The sequence below is a fragment of the Oenanthe melanoleuca genome, chromosome 4 (assembly GCF_029582105.1).
Source record: "Oenanthe melanoleuca isolate GR-GAL-2019-014 chromosome 4, OMel1.0, whole genome shotgun sequence".
NCBI classification, from domain to species: domain Eukaryota; kingdom Metazoa; phylum Chordata; class Aves; order Passeriformes; family Muscicapidae; genus Oenanthe; species Oenanthe melanoleuca.
This window is the reverse complement of record NC_079337.1, coordinates 21,697,190-21,716,876: the sequence shown is the minus strand read 5'-3', so window position 1 is coordinate 21,716,876 and position 19,687 is coordinate 21,697,190. Positions and strand designations below refer to the sequence as shown.

At 38.6% G+C, this 19,687-nt stretch overlaps 1 protein-coding gene across 1 annotated transcript in view; it reads right to left on the bottom strand.

The window, feature by feature from the left end:
- Positions 1–394: 394 nt before the first annotated feature.
- Positions 395–19,687, bottom strand: part of BANK1 (B cell scaffold protein with ankyrin repeats 1) — a 134,442-nt gene continuing 115,149 nt past the window's right edge. Inside the window, exons 12-16 of the mRNA XM_056490779.1 lie at positions 12,650–12,718; positions 11,349–11,533; positions 9,733–9,796; positions 5,183–5,225; positions 395–3,341 (exon numbers count right to left, since the gene is read on the bottom strand). Of these exons, the coding sequence (XP_056346754.1) occupies positions 5,215–5,225; positions 9,733–9,796; positions 11,349–11,533; positions 12,650–12,718 (329 nt within the window). The 3' untranslated portion in view covers positions 395–3,341; positions 5,183–5,214. The remainder of the gene's footprint in view (positions 3,342–5,182; positions 5,226–9,732; positions 9,797–11,348; positions 11,534–12,649; positions 12,719–19,687) is intronic.

Below are 19,687 nucleotides of genomic sequence, written 5' to 3'. Positions count from 1 at the left end.
GAAACGTGTCTGAAGTTCAGTGACACACCCGAGGAAATGTATGGAAATCCTGCAGCAGAAAACAGACTACAAATACTGACTATGAGAGGGGAAGGGAACAGATTTTTTTTTTTTTTTCTTTCAGAAGTATAATGTTTTTATGTGTAGTTTGAACAGAAATGAACTGAGATGAAGAAATTCCCATTTGGAGAAGAGAAGAAAAGAAAAAAGGCATCCATCCCTTCATTTCTCCTCTGGGGCCTTGGCTGGCTGCTTCAAAGTATGGGTGGGTGGGAATATGTGTGTGTAAACAAAACCCAAAAGAACAAAAAACCCATTTTCAACTTGTTGCTTAGCCATTAAGGAATTTAATACCATAGAAATTGCATTGTTATGGATAATACACAGTTTTTCAGGAAGATTTTGTAGATTGGCAAGAGTTGATCTGGGGTGTATTTTCTTTGGTTTTGGTTTTTGATGTTCTACATTATAATATTAAGAGTCAGAGGAGACTAGAGTGATAAACCAAGCAAATTTGTGGTGTAGCAGAAGCAGTTCTTCTTAAAGTGACACTGCATGTCCTCCCTATTGCTATCTTGCATCCACTTGCTTTTAGTAAAACAGGGCTGCCCAAAGCTGCAGTGCCAGTGCTGCCCTGCTTGGGATTCCTGGAGCAAGGCTTGGATGCAGCAGCAGCAGGAGCAGAGAGCAGGAGTTGCTTTGTTATGGGTATTCCTAAACGCTCCTGGGCTGGAAACTGTGGAGTGTCACATCAGAGATGCAAATACATGCACACAGAGTGCTCTTCTATTTCCTGAGGGGAGCTGCCCTCAGGCTTCTGCTTTCTCTGTCTGGCAGTGTTGCTGTATTGTTACACTCTGTTTTTCCCCAGGAAAGACCATACTCTTTCCTTGAGGTAACTGTCTGTGCTTATTTTTGGAAATGTCCAGTTTTGTAGTTTGTTACCATTGACCACAAGTCTCTGCATTGCCCAGGTGCCCCTCACAGGAGCACAGGAGCCACTGGGCTCCAGCCTCTCCCTTGGCAGCACAGAGAGCATCCAGGAGGTTTGGGAGCACTGACCCCCTCCCAGGAAAGGTCTCTTCCTCTCCTCTGCTACAGAAAAAAGGAACAAATGGCAGAAAAGACAGCAGGTACCAACATGAAGAACCTTTGCATTTTTTGTATTCTTTTTTCCATCTATATGTCACCTCCTCAGGAATGCTTGCCAGGGGATACACAGACTTGCCAGGTTTTTAAAAATATAAATATTCTTGAGGCAATGTGATAATTGGTAAAAGATTCATGTTAATCATAAAAGTATCGGGGTTTGTATAAATCAGAATACTAAGGCCTGAAATGAAGCATGGACACTAGATAGAGGAAAATACCTGATTAAATCATTCTGTTTTAAATCCCCCTGTTATGAATGTTTTCTAAATAGGTTGTGTCTACTACCAGTTTGCAAAATCAGACTTTCCTATAGCCTGATAGATTTTGCAAAATCAGACTTCCTGCCTTTGTTTGATCAATGTCGCCTATCTACAAAGATCAGACTTCCTGATTTTTGCTGATTTTATCTACCAAGACCAGATGGTTATCTATGAAACTGACTGTTACCCAGAGACTTTATGGATATTTATTCAACCACCACTGCTTACCTGGCAAAATCATGACAGCAAAAACCCCAAAAAACCTGATTACAGTGACAGACCATACTGTAAGAAGAGGCTGCAAACCCAGGTTTGATGGAGCATGGAGTGGGCTGTGACCCCTCACGTTCCCCAGCGCCGCTTGTTCCGTCTATATAAAATAAAGCAATCTAAATTTTGCTGGATATCCAGACTTTCTGTTTCTCATTTATAACAGGGGAGAAAGAAGCCCCCCTTAAGGGGGAAATAACATCTTAAATTCATTTAGATTTCTAAATAATTCTCCCTATTCCCATTTCCATGTAGCCAGGCAAGTCTTTAAACATCCAGCTTCTCCCCTATAAAGCCTGACAGTCTCATGGCCTCAGCTCACAGGCACTGACTGTATTTCCAGCCCTGGAACACATTACACATTTCAGGGCTTTTGCTGTGGTTCAAATAGCTTTGTATGGTACACAAAGCTGTGTTGTCACACTAATACAGCAATCACTGAATATTTATGACCTCATAGCAATGCATCTGCAGTATTTGTTGGGAGTGTTTCTAACAGAAATGCAGGTTTTCCCCACAGAACAAATAATTTACTGAAAAATGTTTAATCAACCCATTTAAAACAGAAAATAGATTTTTAATTAGTCTAAATCTGTATGCTTTCAAGATTCTGTCATTATTTTAAAATCCCAACATTGGCTTTTTGGCTTATTTTTATTCCTAATAGTTCACTTGGCACAATAATTTATTTGGATTGGAAGAATAATATGAGCCTTGAGGGGCTTGAACTTCAAATCCACTCCCCTCTTCCAAGCTTGGGTGTCACTTTAACATGTAGTTAAGGAGAAAAATGTATTTATATTAAGGAGATATTTTTTCTTGTTTTAGGAAATAGGGCACAAATCTTGCACACTCTTGTATCATCACATGCTCATTTAAATTTTGTAGAATTATACTATGGGAATGCAGACCATTATACCTATTAACCATATTTATTCCTTTACTGTTGCTGTGTTAATGCAGTAGAAAGTAATTTGGTTTTGTTATGGATATAATTTACCTTAGTCAGCTTACTAAACACAACACAATTTCCTTGTAAACAAAATTCTTGGAATCACTGTAATGCATTAGTAGATAATTAGTACTAGTTTACATAGTCTGGCTTAAGAAATTAGCTTTAATGTGAATACAATTATTTAAACTGGTGATAAAATGCAATTATTCCTAGGAAAGACAAATTTTTATACAGTTAATATAAAAATGTTTCAACAAAATGTAAAAGCTAAATTGTTTTATTTACTTTCACTTAATAATCTTTATATCCTTTAGCAGTCTTGCTCTTTTGTGCATAAAATCTACTTTTACGAAACTTATCAAGCACAATGGAAAAACTGAAATAACTTCAAAACTTATTAACCAAAGCACGCAATACATCCTTATATAAATTGTCAGCTGTCATCTTGGAAAAAGAAAAAGCAAAGAAAAGCTGTAAAATTCGTAGATGACTTTACAAGAAACCTTATTAATTTGCTTTAGTGATATTGGTCTTCTTCCAGAGCTGGACCTGGTGAGAGAATGCAAGGCACTGGAAGGGCAGCAATGATCCCATGGCAGTGGCACTGCAGGATGGGCTGGAGCCTGAGGCTGTCAGGGCACAGCTGGAACACGTGTGGGATGCCAAGCAGAGGAGACTGATGTGCAGCTGGCTGGAGAGTCACACTGCAGGTAGTGAGGAAAAATGCCTGTTATCCAATAGACTGGTCAGGTTTGTTTAGAGTAAGATCAAACTGCATTTGTTGAAATGAGAGAATCAAAACCATTCTGTTCCTCCAGGTCGCCCAGCTGGATATTAATTCCCTTATCCTCCTCCTGCCTTGTGTAAGGAAAAATGGGATTCTTAGCTAAGTTAGCTAAGAACTTTGCACTGGAGTTGAAAACTCAACTGTCTGGAGAGTTGAAACATGAGCAATAGAAAAGTAAATCTTGAATGTTTATCTGCAATTTTTGGTAACAGTCAACCACTCAAAAATCTCCCTGAAATTAATCTTAAAAAAAAAAAAGTGGTTTCTTTGAACCAATCTGAAGAGAGAAAACAGCAAGAAAACTATGGAGAGGCCATACTTTGCAGAGGAGGAGAACCTTGCAGTTTGATGTGGATAATTCACAAACAGAATTTATTGAATGTTCTGGATAAATTGTATTTGCAAGTTCTCCCACATCTAATTCACCTCTCTCCCACACAATTATTTCCTTAAAGCAACAGAAATCACCTATTCTGATCCCAGGGGTAATTCCCCCTCTCTCCTTGCATGATTCATCTCAGCTTAGCAATCTGGAATTTATAAGCATCTCTTATATTACCCATTTTCTTGTAATAGCTTTCTCCACCCTCAGAGCTTTTAAAACTAAGTGTAGGTGACTTCATCCCCACTCAAGGAAACAGCTCTGTTAGGAACACCCATGTAGGAGTTAAGCTGCCTCTTGAAGAAAGAGCAATAGATTTCCATTTTCAGCTCACGTCATAAGACTATTTTTTTTTGTTTTGTTTTGTTCTTAAGAGAACTTTTGAAGAGGGGGGGATGTGAACAAGGAGTTCACATTCAGTTCAGTACTGTTTTATGGTGTGGACACTGCACTCCAGTGAGCAGGTGAGAAGCAACTTCCATCTCCTTTAATGAGAGTAGGGTGGTAGAAAAGACCCAACTGAAGATAATCCATTTTCCAGTCCAAAAAAATAACAACAGTACCATACTGCACTCCCCTCACTTGGAAAAGCTGGGGAGGCAAATTGAATCACAGCAATTTAGCTAACAAAGCCTTAAAATTACAGTTGTCTTCAGGAAAAAATGGCATCCATTTGCTACTCTAAACAAATATTATTTCATAATATTAATAATAATTACATAATAGCAACAGAAACATTAATGCTATGATGATATCTTAATATAATAGTAATATAATAAAATATGAATGGAAGCACACAGGTAACAGATAATAATAATTAAATCCCCCAGCTATTACAGAGGTCATTAGATGCCCCAAACTCAAGAAACTCATTAGCACAACCACTGGAAAATTCTACTGTTCATGGAGACAGTATCATCACCTCTAACCTTCCCAGCACTGAAATGCCCATTGCTCTTGTATTTAGTCTGGACATATCGTTTTATCTATGGCTTTTAACTTTATTTAATGTGTTTGATACTGCTTGTGAAATCAGGATGTAGGAGTGGATTCTGATACAGCTGTTAGGTGCACACCCTGCCTTAGTGGCAATAATTGGCAGGAATTCTCTTCAGCTGCACCCACAGGTGAGCTCAGTGCCTCACTGCTTCCTCATCTGCCCTGCACTAAACAGGAATAGTTGATAGCTGATGAAAAAGCAGCTCTAGTACAAACCAGACTGTGGTGGTAATGGTTTATCTGGTTTATCAGAATGTCTGTCTGAGATGCAGCTCCATCCTCCTGTTACACAAATGCACTCTGATAGAAAGCACCTCCACAAGTGCTTGTTTCCATGACAAATATTTGTGTGTGTGCATCCATGCACCTGCTCTTACCTTGGGTAAGCTGTTCCTTGTCTGTTGAGCTCCTAGTTGTAGACTAAGAAGAAAAAGATGCAATCAATAATCATTTAAATCAATGTTAAGCTTGTGCAAAATATCTTTTGAAGCTGAATAATTCAGAAAACACATTCCTACAATGAGTCACTTTTTATGTGCTTTACTTCAAATATTAAGACAACACATGTCCCTGGGAGCAGGAGAGCAAGAGACACTCACAGAAATAAGCAGTTGTTGCGTGGGAGAATGTAATGAGGTGGGTTTTGTACAAGTCTTACTCCCAACAGCAAGGCTGGTCTCTCTTGGTGGCAATTAGGAGAGGTGAGAGATACATGGATATTCATTGTCTTGGTGAACTCCTGTGAGACTATGAGCTTGCCTCATGAAGACCTGACCTAGGGACAAACAGGCAGGAAACTGATTTTTGATCTTTTCTAGATTTAAACTTTGAGCATCAGGTGAAGCTCGAGAAATTGGAAATAAGCCAAGCTAAAGATTCTCCTTCACAAGTCCAATGGACACTACTGTAAACTACCAACAATTAAATATTTTCAATAGAAATCCTGACTGAAATACTGTTGAAGCCATGAAGCAAAAAAACAGCTTTTCTATGATTTTCTCACTGTCCAAGAATACAAAAGCTGTATGTGCTTCAGGATCCCATGCTATTTCAACTTTGCTAAGTTGCTAAATAAGTTTTAGTGCCTGTGAAACCAAATGCCAAAATTAGGGTCTTTCTTTGTTCATCTTCCTGTTGACCTAGCAGAAACAACAGAAATCGGTGGTTGTGCTCAAAAATAAGGAGTGCTTTTTTGGTTTTCAGGGAACTCTACTTAGACACAACCTGCAAGCTGGAGAGGCATCAAGTGATGAATAAGCAATCTGTTAGCAACTTGGACTAAAAACAAGGCATGATGAGGGCTGGGGAATGAAGCCAGACATTTTGGATAGCAAATGTAATCAATAACCTGCCAGTTTGTAGAATGTGCATAGTGCTCTTGGGTGTTTTTTGGACCAAGATGGGAAAGAGATTTGGTCTTTGTCAGCAAGCTGGGCATCTACAGCTTTGGAAATCAAAATGTGAAAGAAGAAATTCTGTGGAGGATGCCTTTACTGCAGTGGATTACCTGGCTACTTACAGGACCTTACAGGAGCTGGTCAGAATTCAAATGTCTACAGCAACAGCTTGTAAAGTTGCCCTTCCTGCTAGGAAGGCCATTTTCAGTGTCAGTACCTACTGATTCTAACAGCTAAGAAATAAATGCTTGCAACTGAGTAGCCTGTGGAAAAAGCCTTGACCTTTCCACAGCAGGCCACTTACCTTGCCAGTCTTGTCAGGGAGGCCAAGACTGAACAGATGCAAAGAGTGAATTGCTCATTTGTCCTATGGGTATATTTGTCATTGTAGGACTAATAAAATATCTAACAGTTTTCCCAAGACCTACCTTCAACCATTACAGAAGTTGCTGGCATTGAAATAATAACAGTTGTAATAACACCATCAGCAATAATAATAAATCAAGCTTAACATTTGCTTAATGCAGTATTTGTCTCCTGAAGTCCAGCTGAGTAACAGATTGTCCTCTGTGGCCTCTGTCTTGCTCATTACCTAGCAATGAAGCAGGGACACCTAATACTCAGATCTTGCTGCTATGCCAAGCCTGGAGAACAGAGCATCAGTCATTCCCAGTTTTGAGGAGGAACCTGGCACTTCCCTCCCTATAAACAAGTTTAAGGTTCTACAGTGATTAGCTATGAGGGAATAGTTAACTACAAGCAACTCAAAACATCTTATGTAGTTTCTGCAAGCTTGTGCATATTTTTAGGGGCTGGATGACTAAATCTGTGGGATGTGACACACAAGGTGCCATAATGTAACTGCAATAGTAGGCAGATTTTGAAATTCCATGTTTAGAAATGGCTAAATGAGATTCACACAGGTAATTCAAATGTCCAGTGGTGTAGGCAGGCATCACACATGTTTTTAGATATCCCCATGTGCTAAGGAAGTAAGGATGTGGGATGCATGTGGAAGCTGTGTTGTTTTTCAAGACTTTAAAGGAAACATATCCAGTAATCCTTGCCTAAATATTGTCTCAGCTGCTGCCATTTGTTCTATTAGAGGACATGCACAAACCCAAGACTCTCCAGCCTTACCCTAAGCTTAAGGAGTCTTGCCCAAAGATAATTCCCGTTTCTAGTTCAGTACTTTGGTGGTGCACCCTGAAAAATCTGAGCTACTCAGTTTTAAAAGTGGAGCTTTTGTCCACCAATCTTCTATGTATTTCCCTGAAATTTTATTTAAGGTATTTGTTTTTATTGGTTTTGGTTTGTTGGTTAACATCTTGAAAAACAAAACAAAAAAAGATACTATCAATGACTACATGTCACACCAGATCTGTATTATACAGTACTGAGCTAAAGCACTGCCCCTGCCTGTACCTTCTGTAAACCAATGTTCCTTATGTAGTTGTTCTTAAAACAGGTTTTTGTAGATATTTCACCCCAAGAGTGGCAGAACCTTTTGCTTTGCAGTTGATTTTTTTTAGGGTATTATTCAGTCCTATACTAAACTGTTACAAAATGAGACATGAACTTTGAGATAGCATCAAATGTAATAATGGAAGACTGAAATGAGTGCCACTCTCATTAATAACTTCATTACAGTGAAAGTAAGATCAAACTTATCAAGAAACTAAAAACTATGTTCCATACTAATTTCTAGGAGATATTTTCCTTTCTCATTAAAATAAAATCAAATTCCTTTTCTAACAGACTTCAGATGTGATCTCTCTCAATCAAGACTTTAAAAACTGTCTTCAAAAAAGATGTCCTGATTTCAAGCAAGGAGTTTAGAGAGGGAGGCCTATGTTTTTAAAGGTACAGCAGGGAGAGTCTGTATATGCATGTAAAAACTAGCATTTTTTTAATATATCTGAGGACTGCTGACATTCACACATATCACTTTACTAAATGGCACATGAAACAAAATGTCTCTCCGATGAATGCTCCCTGGTCTGCTTTCCTTAGGAACTTCAAAGGAAAAGAGAAAATGATTGTCACTTTTGTTCCAGGAAACTTATGTCTGGGCACAGAGATCCTCCTTCTGTGATCCTTATTTACTCTTGCCATTGTTTCTAGAGGAAGTCCTTTTTTTCAAGCATTGAAATATTTGATTTCTGTTGTTGGACACAGACCATAATGATTCTTCCCACTGTACTTCTGCATTGCTAAGCTGCTGATTTATATGCATCACAGGATATATGACAGTGCAACAGAGGGCAGTGAGGTTAGGATCAGAAGGGAATATAGTGATCATTATCTGAGTTACTGGATAATTTCACAAAATTAACAATTCTGGTGTTGATACTACATTGCTGCTGCTGTGATTCAATGAATTCTGGAGAAGGACAGCTAGGGAGGCAGGACTGCTGCTGTGGCCTTAAAATGAAGCCCTACAGACAAACACTTTCCAAGAGTCACCCTCATGTTCTCATGAGCTGCAGTGATCCCAAGCCCTCAGGCTCTGAGCACCTTGTGAAGGCTTTTGCTCAGGACACAGCCCCCTTCCCACCACAGAGATATTAAAGCTGAAATATCTGGACTGCAAGGCTGCTACTGGGCACAAACAGGAATTTCCCTTAATTTGTCACAGTACCTCACAAGTTCACACAAATACAATGCTGTCTAAGAGAATAATGAAAGCAATACTCTGCATTATTTTTCTCTCTTGCAGTGAGGAAATAAGTCATTCAGGTGACGATTTTAAATAGAGATACACAAATGGTACTAAGTCCAATGTGTAAAAAACAACTGATCCTTTCAGCATATGTACTGAAGTATATATATTATATATATATATATTATACATATTATATAGAAATCAAAGGCCTAAGACCAATATAATCTAATGGTTTGTTTTTGTAACAACAAGTGAAAATAATTTGCAGGAAAAGCAGTGCTTTCTACTATTATAGATGACATTCAATCACAAAGAATCACAGAATATTCTGAGCTGGAAGGCACCCACAATCATGACAGAGTCCAGCTCCTGACCCTGCACAGGACAACCCCAAAAACCCCTTTTTTCCCCCAAAAGGGATAAAAAGCATCTTAAATCACCAATGGTACAGTTTTGAATAATGACCACAATACTCCAAAAACTGATGTAGCAATAGAAAGTTCATCAAGAATTTGCAAATTGATGACTGATTTACAAATAAAATATTGAATTCATCAAGCAAATTGTTCTAAAGAAGCCATCTATCCAAATTCTGATGATGCAGCAGGAAATAGGCATTAGACAGAAAAGCTGAGCCACAGAGACTTGGTAAATTTTCTGCCCCATTAACTCACAGTGAGTTCATCTTTGGGATGAAATCTTGACACTGCTGAAGGCCTGATTATGCTAAAATAAATGTGGTCAGATATAGAAAATGTTCATTACAAATTCAATGCCTGATTCAAAAGAGCTTGGATCAGGCCTCTGCACTACACTTACAGTTCAAGGCTTCAGAGGTCTTAAAGGCAGAAAAAGCACAACTTACCATTCAGATTTTCATTTTCTTGTCTGTTTCTGGTAGTGGTGTCTCTAAGGTGATGCACTTTTTCCTTCAAGTAAAAAAAAAACAAGCATAAAACCAACAGCAAACATCAGTAATGGAAGTTTATTGAAGAAATAGTAAGACACTATAAAAAGCTGAATTCTTTAGCATTCTGAACACCAAGTACCTGTCTCCTGGAAAATAATTTTAAAAGACAAACATGTTTCTGATGCTAATTTTAGTATTTTTACCTAAGACTATTGGGGAGCTATCCCTGCTAACAGTAAGTTAAAATTATTCTGGAATTAGATTACAGATGCTGGGATGTTCTTTTCTGTTTGTTGGGTTTTTTTTTTTTTTTTTTTTAAAAGCAATTTTTCCTCAAAAATCCAAGTGAAAGACAAAAAGGTGCAGCAACAGTGTGAATTCAGTTCATCATGTTTATGGAGGATTAAGAAGAAAACCAAAGAAAAGTCACACATGCAATGCAGGGTAAAAACCACCACTACAAAATAGCTTTTTCCCTGAAGCACTGAAAACAGGCCAAGTAAATCTTCCTTGAAATATAGGCATCTTATAGTTCACCAAGGGAAAAAAAGGACTTATAACTTGGTGCTGCTATCATGGCACAGATTGGATATGATCTTTCTCCACAGGAAATGCCCCTGACTGAGAGCAATACCAACAATTCCTCTGCATGCTTGGCTGCAGATGGATTTGGAAGGTGGCAGCCTAGTGCTGTGCTGCTGGTGCCCAGCTTTGGAAATGGCCCCCAAACTGTTCCAGGCCCTTGTACGTTTGCTTTCAAGTGTTCTACTGTGATGACAAAGCTCAGACTTTCAAGTAGATGCAAACACAAAGAGCACTCTCCTTCCTGGCAGCATCTGATAGCTCTTCCACTCTGCAAAGCAGCAGAATAGGTTTGCTCTTTCCTCTTTCTACTAAATGACCTAAAGGACAACAAGAAATTATTTTTGTTAATGCATGACCTCATATAAAATGAGGGCATAACCTCTTCCTCCATGTGTCTTTTTAGAAGTAATTAACAAAACTCCACTCCATGTCTTGCAGCTTTGATGTAGTTCTTTCAGTGACTCAGTGTGTGGGCTTTTGTAAATCCTGTTTTTGTGCACTCAATTTACTCCATACATTGAATACAAAGGAGCTGTAGAGCATTGCCAACAATTGTGGATTTCACTAAGTATATTCAACCCTTTCAGACAGGCATAAAGCCTGATGTAAGTTAATATATTTTAATTGCTAGTATTAATGTATGTTTGAGATAGTCATATCTCTGTTAGCTGACACTGATACATTTGGCTTGTTTGGAGACATAAGGTTTGTGATTTCATGAAAGAGGCACATCACCCAACAGCACAAGTCTTAGGAAACTAGCATATTTAACTCTGGATTTTAACCAAACTCAGAAAACCTCTCAAACAATAGTGGAAACGGTATCTAGAAGATTCAGAACTGTAACCCGCAAGATCCTTGGGAGCTGATTTACATATAAATAATGATTATTACTTTTGACCTCATATGCAGGAGCCAAAACACAAGAACTTGCTTTTGGAACATCTGATCAAAATTCCTATCAAGGAACAAATTCAAACTCATACCTGTTGAGTGGATGGTAGTCTTTGCTTTTTGTTCTGCCACTGTTTAAATCTGTCAAGGGCTTCATCCACAGAAATTGCCCCCTTTTTCACCTGTTCCTGCAAGTGGATGAGTTCTTCCTGTTCAGGAGGGATCCTGTGTACCACAGTGCTGTAAGTTACTGTCTCAGTGTGGCCTCTGTGTGCTTCTACAACAAAATGTATAAAGTGAGAAATGCAACAAATCAGTGAGGATTCTACCATTATTCTTTGGCAGCAGAGCAGCATCCCAAACATTTCCTTCATTACTACTGCCCTGGTCCATGGATACTCCATTACTGTTGGTTCATAAAAGAATTTCCTTTTAGCCCTACAGTTAGAGTACTGACATTAACGGAAATGGTTGCTGTATAAAATATCCTTTTTATACCTTTCTTCTTCAATGTCATACATTACATAACTCAAAAGTTGTGGATGAAATTTGGTCAGGAAACATCTTGACATTTCACAGGATTGCCTTCCTCCAAGGAAGGAAATACATTATTAAACACATTGCAGCAACAAGAAAACACAGCAGCCCAGTGTTCCTGGAGATTGATACAGTGCACAGCTGAAGGGAGATGTGTGTTAGCAGATTCACAGCTTAGTCCAGGGAGGTGTAGCACTGCTTCTCCCCAGGGTACTGATACTGGAATGGCTGATCCAGAACACATGAGCAGCCATGGAACAGGGGCTCTGAGCCCTCCATGAGGCTGCTGCACGTTTCATTGCATAGGGAGTGTTGCCAGGATAAAAGTTTAAACCATCAATATAATTTGGGTCAGTTTTTCTGTTACATTATGCACCACTACCTTCATTTCAAGTAAGAAAGGATTGTTCAAAGGGGCGCCATTAATGGAATTTATAGTAGCAACATTGTAATGTGCTACAACTCAAATAACAACTGGACTGCCACTAGTAATTAATTTTACATGCATCTTGGGGTACCCAGGAGAGAACTGTTGCTTCCCCCACTTCTGTCTTTCCCTGACTGAAATTACTGCACAGCTGAGCCCTCCTGTCCTTCCTTTTCTTGGCTGTAATCACAATCATAAAGGGAAACAGAAAAGTGTAAAGTAACTCTGACTCCACAAATCTTTCCTACAAGACTATAACTTTTAGTCTTCTTTCTTTAATCTGATCTCTTAATGCTGCAATACCATTAAGGATATAAATCGTAGGTGGCAAAACAGGTGATAACTCACCCCAAATCACGTCACAACAAAACTCTACTAGTTCTACTGAAAAATATCAAGGCAGTTAAAGAACTAAATTAAATTCTGTACCAGGATTCCTGGCCTCGCAGTACGTCCTGCTGTTGTCACTGGTCACCCGACAGGCCTTTTGCTGAAACACTGCAACAAAATTAGGAACATAAGGAAGTTGAAAAATGGCAATAAAAACCATCACACACTCTCAGCAAATGAAGGAGACTCATAAAAGCAGGCTGGAATACATTTTTTGTTCTAGTCTAGGAGTATTTTTCAACCCACTTGTCAGTCTAATGTTAATTACTTGAAAAATGGCTCTGTTGCACAGAATGGCAGGATTACTGATGTTAGAGAAACCATTACAAGAAGCTCTGAAGAAAATTAAAAGGATTTATCACTCTAGCATATTACTTGTCACATAGTACAGACACCATAGCCTATTCCTTATTTTATGGGGAAAGCTAAGGCAGAAAAACCCCCAACAGTACCAGGTGAGGACAGTGACACTGCACAAGGAAGTGTGTGTGTGTGTGTGTGTGTATATTTATGTCTACTTTATTCAAGCACTAGAAATAGCAAAGCACAAGCCCTCTGTTAGAATAGCCCATCATTCCCACTCCTGTGAAGTGCCCAGAGGACAGCTAGCCTGGATACACCCTGAAATGCTACACTCAGACTTTGGCTGGCAGCATATGTAACACCCAGAAGGTGGGAATTGCTCAGTTTCTGACTTAGCCCGTGTGGCAGTAGCTTTCTCTCAAGTCTCAGTTCTGATTTTTGCTAAACAAACTGACAATCTTGAACCTAGAATAATTCCTACCAATTAAGTAATCCTCTGTCATCACTGCAATGCAGCAAATGCGCCAGTTCAATGGAGCAAATATTTTCCTGGGGACCAATGCCCAGGCCAAGAGAGCTCTGCTCAAGAGCACAGCAGGCACGCTCTCTGTTATGTCCCTAGCTCAGGCAAACACAGGTTTTAACTTTTTAAATACTTTTCTCTGTAATTATCAAAGAATCCTACTAAGTATGGTTGCAGTGTTTTCTTCTCTACTTGAAATAGCATTCTCCTTTTAAAAATGAAATTAAAGTAATGAGAGCACAGAGGTAATGCAGGTAGCCTGAACTTTATTGCTAAAAGAGGAGAAGGGACATACTCAACAATGTGCCTGATTGGAAAGCACTTTAATTGATAGGCTTTGAAATTTCTGCTGAGTTTTGCAGTGTTGGAGTAATCAGAAATGGAATTACTCTTCCAGTGAAAAGTAAAATTGTTAAAACAACTTTATGTGCTGCATCTTGCTGAAATGATTTTAGTTGGCAGCAAGTGTTCAGTGTGGGTGAGGTCAGTGAAAACAAACGCCTGTTTCTGGAATGCCTGGAAAGGCAGGAACACTCCACTGCAGAACTGCCATAGGTTTAGGGAGAACTCTGGCAATTCACTCTTTGACTCCCACATTCCAATTACTTATGAACTACTTGGAACACAGCAATGAAACAAAAGAAGAATGTAATCTTGCACAGGGATATATTCCAATTTTTTTTTTTTTAATGGAAGATAAAGTAAATATTCCTTCAGTAAAGCAATATTAATATAGAAATTTTTAAAGCGTCAGAATGTCACAATCCTTCAAGTAAGGATCAACTACTTACAGTGTACCCTTCAAAACATCTGTATGATCAGGAAGAGAATCCTTTTGGATTTTTATTCATGTTGTGACTGGATAAGGTACCTGTAGATGCTCATAGGTCAAAATCTACACATTAAATGTCCTGACCCTATACCTGCCATTTAATTTTTGTCTGCAATAAACTTCTTTTGCAGTTTCTTGGAATTAAAAGAGGCTGAGAGAACTAATAAGTAATTCCACTTCATTCCCTTTCTTCTCTTCAGCTGCTACAGGATACAGATGAAGTTCACTGCAAGCCCTAAATACATTTTTATGTCTCAGACAGTAAGATCTCTTTTTAAGAATGCAATGTAACCTCAATAATATTCCAGCAAAGCAAACTCAGAGAGATTGAAACTACTGCAGTATTTTCTATTAGGACACGAAAACAGAAAACAACATTGAAAAAGTGGGACAAAACACAAATTTTATGGCAAATATGCAGAACTCTGGAAAAATCCCTAATGTGAGTCTTGGGAAGTCAGTGGGGTCCAAGGAACTCTGAATTGCCTGCTTTATCTCAGACTAACTAAAAATGTTTACCTTCACATGCAGGTAAATAATGCTATAAGGCTTGAAATTTGGTTAATACTTTCATGGTTAGCACCATGAAAGGGTTAGAAAAATTTGAAATCTAAGTCTTTTGTGCATAATTCTGAACTAAGAAGACCATTTTAGAGAAACAAACTGCAAGACGCTGTGGTAAGTATAAAGGGTCTGGAAAAAGAATGAAAGTTTTTACAATAGCTTCAGGTTGAGAAAAGGATCAGGAATTTGATTTGCAGAATTAATTGTATTTCTAACACAAAGCTGCAATGTTAAGGAGTTGCAGATGCACTATGACATTTCAAAAATTGCTTAGCGACATAATTAAGAAACACAGTAAATCAAAACACAGAAGAGTTAGATCATGGGAGAGAAGAACTCATATCAGCTAAAAGGAATGATTTCTAATTAATATTTTTCTTTACTCATCTAAGCTATGAGGGATGTTGCCTGATTTGTTGAATTGGCAACATTGCCTCTAAAAATGAAACGAGTTTCCACTATGCACTAGTGATTCAAACAAAGCTAGACTGATGAACTACCCTCTGAAAGAATATATGAGCTAATCATACCTAATATATACTTACTTGACACTTTCAGTAGCACAAACTCAAAGGAGGAAAGAGACAGTAATTAAAAAAAATCCATCAATAAATACCACTATTTTGAATTCAGCTTGTTTAGGAAATTTAAGATGCATTTATTCATCAGCTTCATTGAGCTGATGTTCCAAACAAAATTATCTATGACTGTTCTCCTTAGGAAACATTCAAAATTAAAATACAGGAAAACAAAATCTTTATATGAACACATGGCTAAGTGATAATTCAAACTAATTAGTACACTAGGGTTGCACTTAGTAACACAACTCAGTTGCAAATTACAGTGGGTTTGCAAACTGCCTCCTTGTTCTTAGCAGGTTTTTGCTTCATTCATTTTAGAATCGTCATGTAATTAATTTGTGATTAATGGAAGAATGGAGAAGGAGGGGTGAATTGCTGGTTAGGATTTGGTGCAGGGAGATACTCCTGCCTTTGTCCATTCAATTTTTTTCCATATTATTTAAAGATTTTAACATTTAAACTGTATATTCATAGTACCTAGGCAAATAAAACCTCCAGCTTCTTTTTCCTGGTAGGGATTGGATTGTAAATTAGATGTAGCACAGCAAGAGATGACAAATATACAGAGAATACTAAGGAAGGAATATAGTAGAATGATGCTTATTATTCAGGAGAGGAGAACTCTGCAGATGTTTGTCCACTTTTTTTAGATCTCATTTTCGTTTTGTCTGCTTACACACTGAACATCACTCAGCATGAGGACTCAAGAGAGGTCATCAATGCAATGCTAACCAGTAAATTTTGTAACAGATGATTAATGACCACTCCCAAAATTTTTACAAAATATTTCACTTATTCAAAATGAAGACAAAAAATTCCGGTGACTCATAACATGAAATCAACTAAAGAAATGGGACCTTGTAAACAGACTTTTTTCTTTTGCAAGGCAAGGCAGCTGGGCATGGATTAAAAGCATATCATCACAACTCATGAATCTGATCTAGGAAGGCCCAGGCACTGTGGAGAAGGGATGGCTGTGTGCTGCAAGGACAAAGGCTCAAGTCCCAGAAGCTGGCCTGTGAGGGCAGCATCCATGTCTGGCTACACCTACACCATGACAAGGCAAAGGGAAAAATACTGAGCAGTTCTAAATGCATCGGTGCAGGAAAACGAGTGACCTCATCTGCACTGGTGCAGGAACTCTGATCAGGCCTGACACTCAAGGTGTTTTTGAGAACACACAGCAGTCATTTCATCAGAAGAAAGACTAAGTGATGCCAAGTGCAGCTGCAGAAATACCAACCTGACACCTTGCTCCCTTACGTTGCCAGGGTTTTTCAGAGGCAGCATCACATCCACTCTTACACAGGCTATTGCCAGCCTCTACCTTCCACAGCTACTTAGCTGGCTGAGAATGAACCACTCCATTTTCTCAGTCCAAAAGCAAAATGATTCTAAAAGGAATTACAGTGTAATGGCAATGTGAAAATATTAATCCAAAAATAAACATATGCTCACAGCAATTCCCTTCATAATTTGCAGTGAGATTCTCAGTCTGAGAAATATGAGCACAAATCTGTTAGAATCTCAGCAACTTTGGTCTCAGAGAGGAGACTCTACAGAGGTGACACCCCTACACTGAAGCAAGATAATAAAAAAAATATCAGAACTCCCTTCTTACAGAAGGGGTAAAGAGTGAGTGAGAAGGAGAGGCACTAGTGGTTAGTTTAAGGTGCTGCTCAGTCAATGTACTGTGTACCACATACCACACACAATGGAAACAACTCTCACAACTCTGCTCTTGTCAGAATTTAAACTTAGTGGATTGGGGAAGCTGGAAGAACTTTAGTTACATCCTCAGGAGTATTATTTGCTCCAGCATGTAAAACCCGAACATACTTCTTTAGTCACATTTTCCTAGAGTAGAGAAAAGCAAAAAAGGAAAGACTCTATACATGTTTTTACTACAAATATGCTATTTGGAAGAGTTTGGTTTGCAACCAGACAGCATCCCATAAATATTTTTCTCTTTGTGCACCTTATTCAGTATTTGTTTCAATCTACCAAAGTTCATATAGAAAAAAATGTGATTGAAGGAAGACAGTGGGTGAATCTGGTATACCACTCCCAACCAGGTCTGTAAAAACAGTCTAACTGCCAGCCAAACAGTGCTTCCTAGTATTTCATTAATGGAAAAAAACCCTTAAGTTAGGAATACATAATGAAATTCATCTGCAGTGCAGTACTTTATACTCACTGTGGGAGAGTACTACAAAATCCCTCTATGGGACATAAACGTTTTGCAATTTGCATGGCCTCTGAGGCTTCACTTTGGGAGCCACTTTAGATGCTTTAGAGCATTTAAACAATTGGCATAATAAGAATTACTGACTCAAGATGTGATCACTGTATTTCCTAGTAATCAGCCTGATAAGTTTCCAAGACACTAACAGTTCTGTTCTGGAATTTATTTATTCACTTCAGTGGGTTTATGCTGTCTATTCTGTATGTGAAATATTCTGCTTCCCTAAAATATCCACTGGATGCTACTTCTTCTGCATACCCTGTGATTTTGATGAGCAATGAGAATTTTATTCTCCACTGGAACAGTAACTGGAAAATGTATTTTTCCACTTCTAATTTTTAACCCTAGGATGAGGTCCCACAAACAGCTACTTTTAAATAGCAAAATGTTTTCAGTGCACAGAAGGGAAACACATTTCTTCAGGGATTTGAGGTTTGCAAAGAAATAAATGCTATAGCATAGGAAATTTATTGTGTTGATATCCTTGCTGCAGAGAAACCCTTTCATGCTAGTGGTCTGTGATGAGAGGTAAATGATTAAATCAGGACAGTAATGTAATCCTTAACCCTGAGAGAGCCCCAGTAGGTCAGGCCTCAAAAATGGCAGGGGCATGGCAGAAACTCATGCATCTGTCCTACAACTACTCTGAGGACTTTGGTTTCCAGCCCAATCAAACTTGGTATCAACAGGGAACACTAAAATTGCACTCTAAACTGAAAACACAACACCTTCAGATGCTTATTTAACAGTTGTTTTGGCAGCAGACAATTGAGCAAAACACTGAAATAACCTTCAGAGGAATACTAAGCACCTAAGGAATGGTAAGGGAGCACAGCAAGAGCACACACCATCTGGACAATGAGTTACTTGGCACCAATCTGCAGCTCCACTAGTTGATGAGCCTTTCACACACAAAATTCTTGCAGTGGTCTAATTTAAAGAACAAGTGTACTCTCTGTTAATAATGCATTCTACCAGTGTTCAATACAGCAGTTTGAATGTTCATTAAAATTTGAAAGTGTAATAAATGAAATGGAGTAAAAGCGATTAGAACACTTATGTTTTAAATCTTTCAACTCCCCCATGTTTCCCAGAATTTATGTGTCAGCAAATTCAAGGCAGATGCTCACACTGTAAATTGTGCTAGTTCAGTTGTGACAGCTTGCATCACTGAGTGTTTACTGCCTAGGTTTTGAAGTGTAGATCTTGTTTTGAAAGTGACTCTTGTCAAGTCCCATGTTTGCTTTCTATAGATCAACAGTTTCCCTATCCTGTACTGCAGAACACCAAGTGGAGTAATCTACAGGGAGCAGGCTTTCTGCCCAGTGTAAACTTGATATTCCATGTATTTGAAAGCTGCTTATTACAAAGAAAGCTATTTGCTTGCTTTCTTTGTTGGTACTTTCATGGAAGCACCACTACTTTTGCTTAAAGGAGAAGATACTTTTTGTAATGTCATGCCCTTCATTCAATGTGTGGTGAACACACTCATGGAAATTCAGCCATTTGATTTCTCCACTTAGATTTTAAAAGAATCACCTGCATGCAATCCAGGAGGAAAAAGGCATTTCTGCTATGCAATGCTTACTCCTCCCCAAATAAATGAGCCCATCTATGGGTACATAAAGTGCAAGAAAAAAATCCTCCTCTTGCATCTCTGCATGGCACTCTAAGAGTGCCACACCAGCCTCTGCAATCATTGTGGCATGAAGCTTTCCATGAACTCCCAAAGTACATGGGGATCCATTTGTGAGCAAATGTGTAGCCTTACCATAGCTCCCCTCTGTGCATCATACTCCATTCTGCTTTTCCACAGGACCTGTGTCTTATGGAATGCCAGAAGGGAACAGTTCTGAAGATCAACCAGAACTGTGCAGTGAAGACAATCTGTTTCTTACATGGATATTAAATAATTTGTTTTACAAATTAAAAGGTATTTAGCAAATAGGAAGTGAATACAGAGGAGGGAAGGATGGCTCAGTTAAGTAACTAGAAGTTGCTCTGCAGGACAGGACTTCTCTTTCCAACA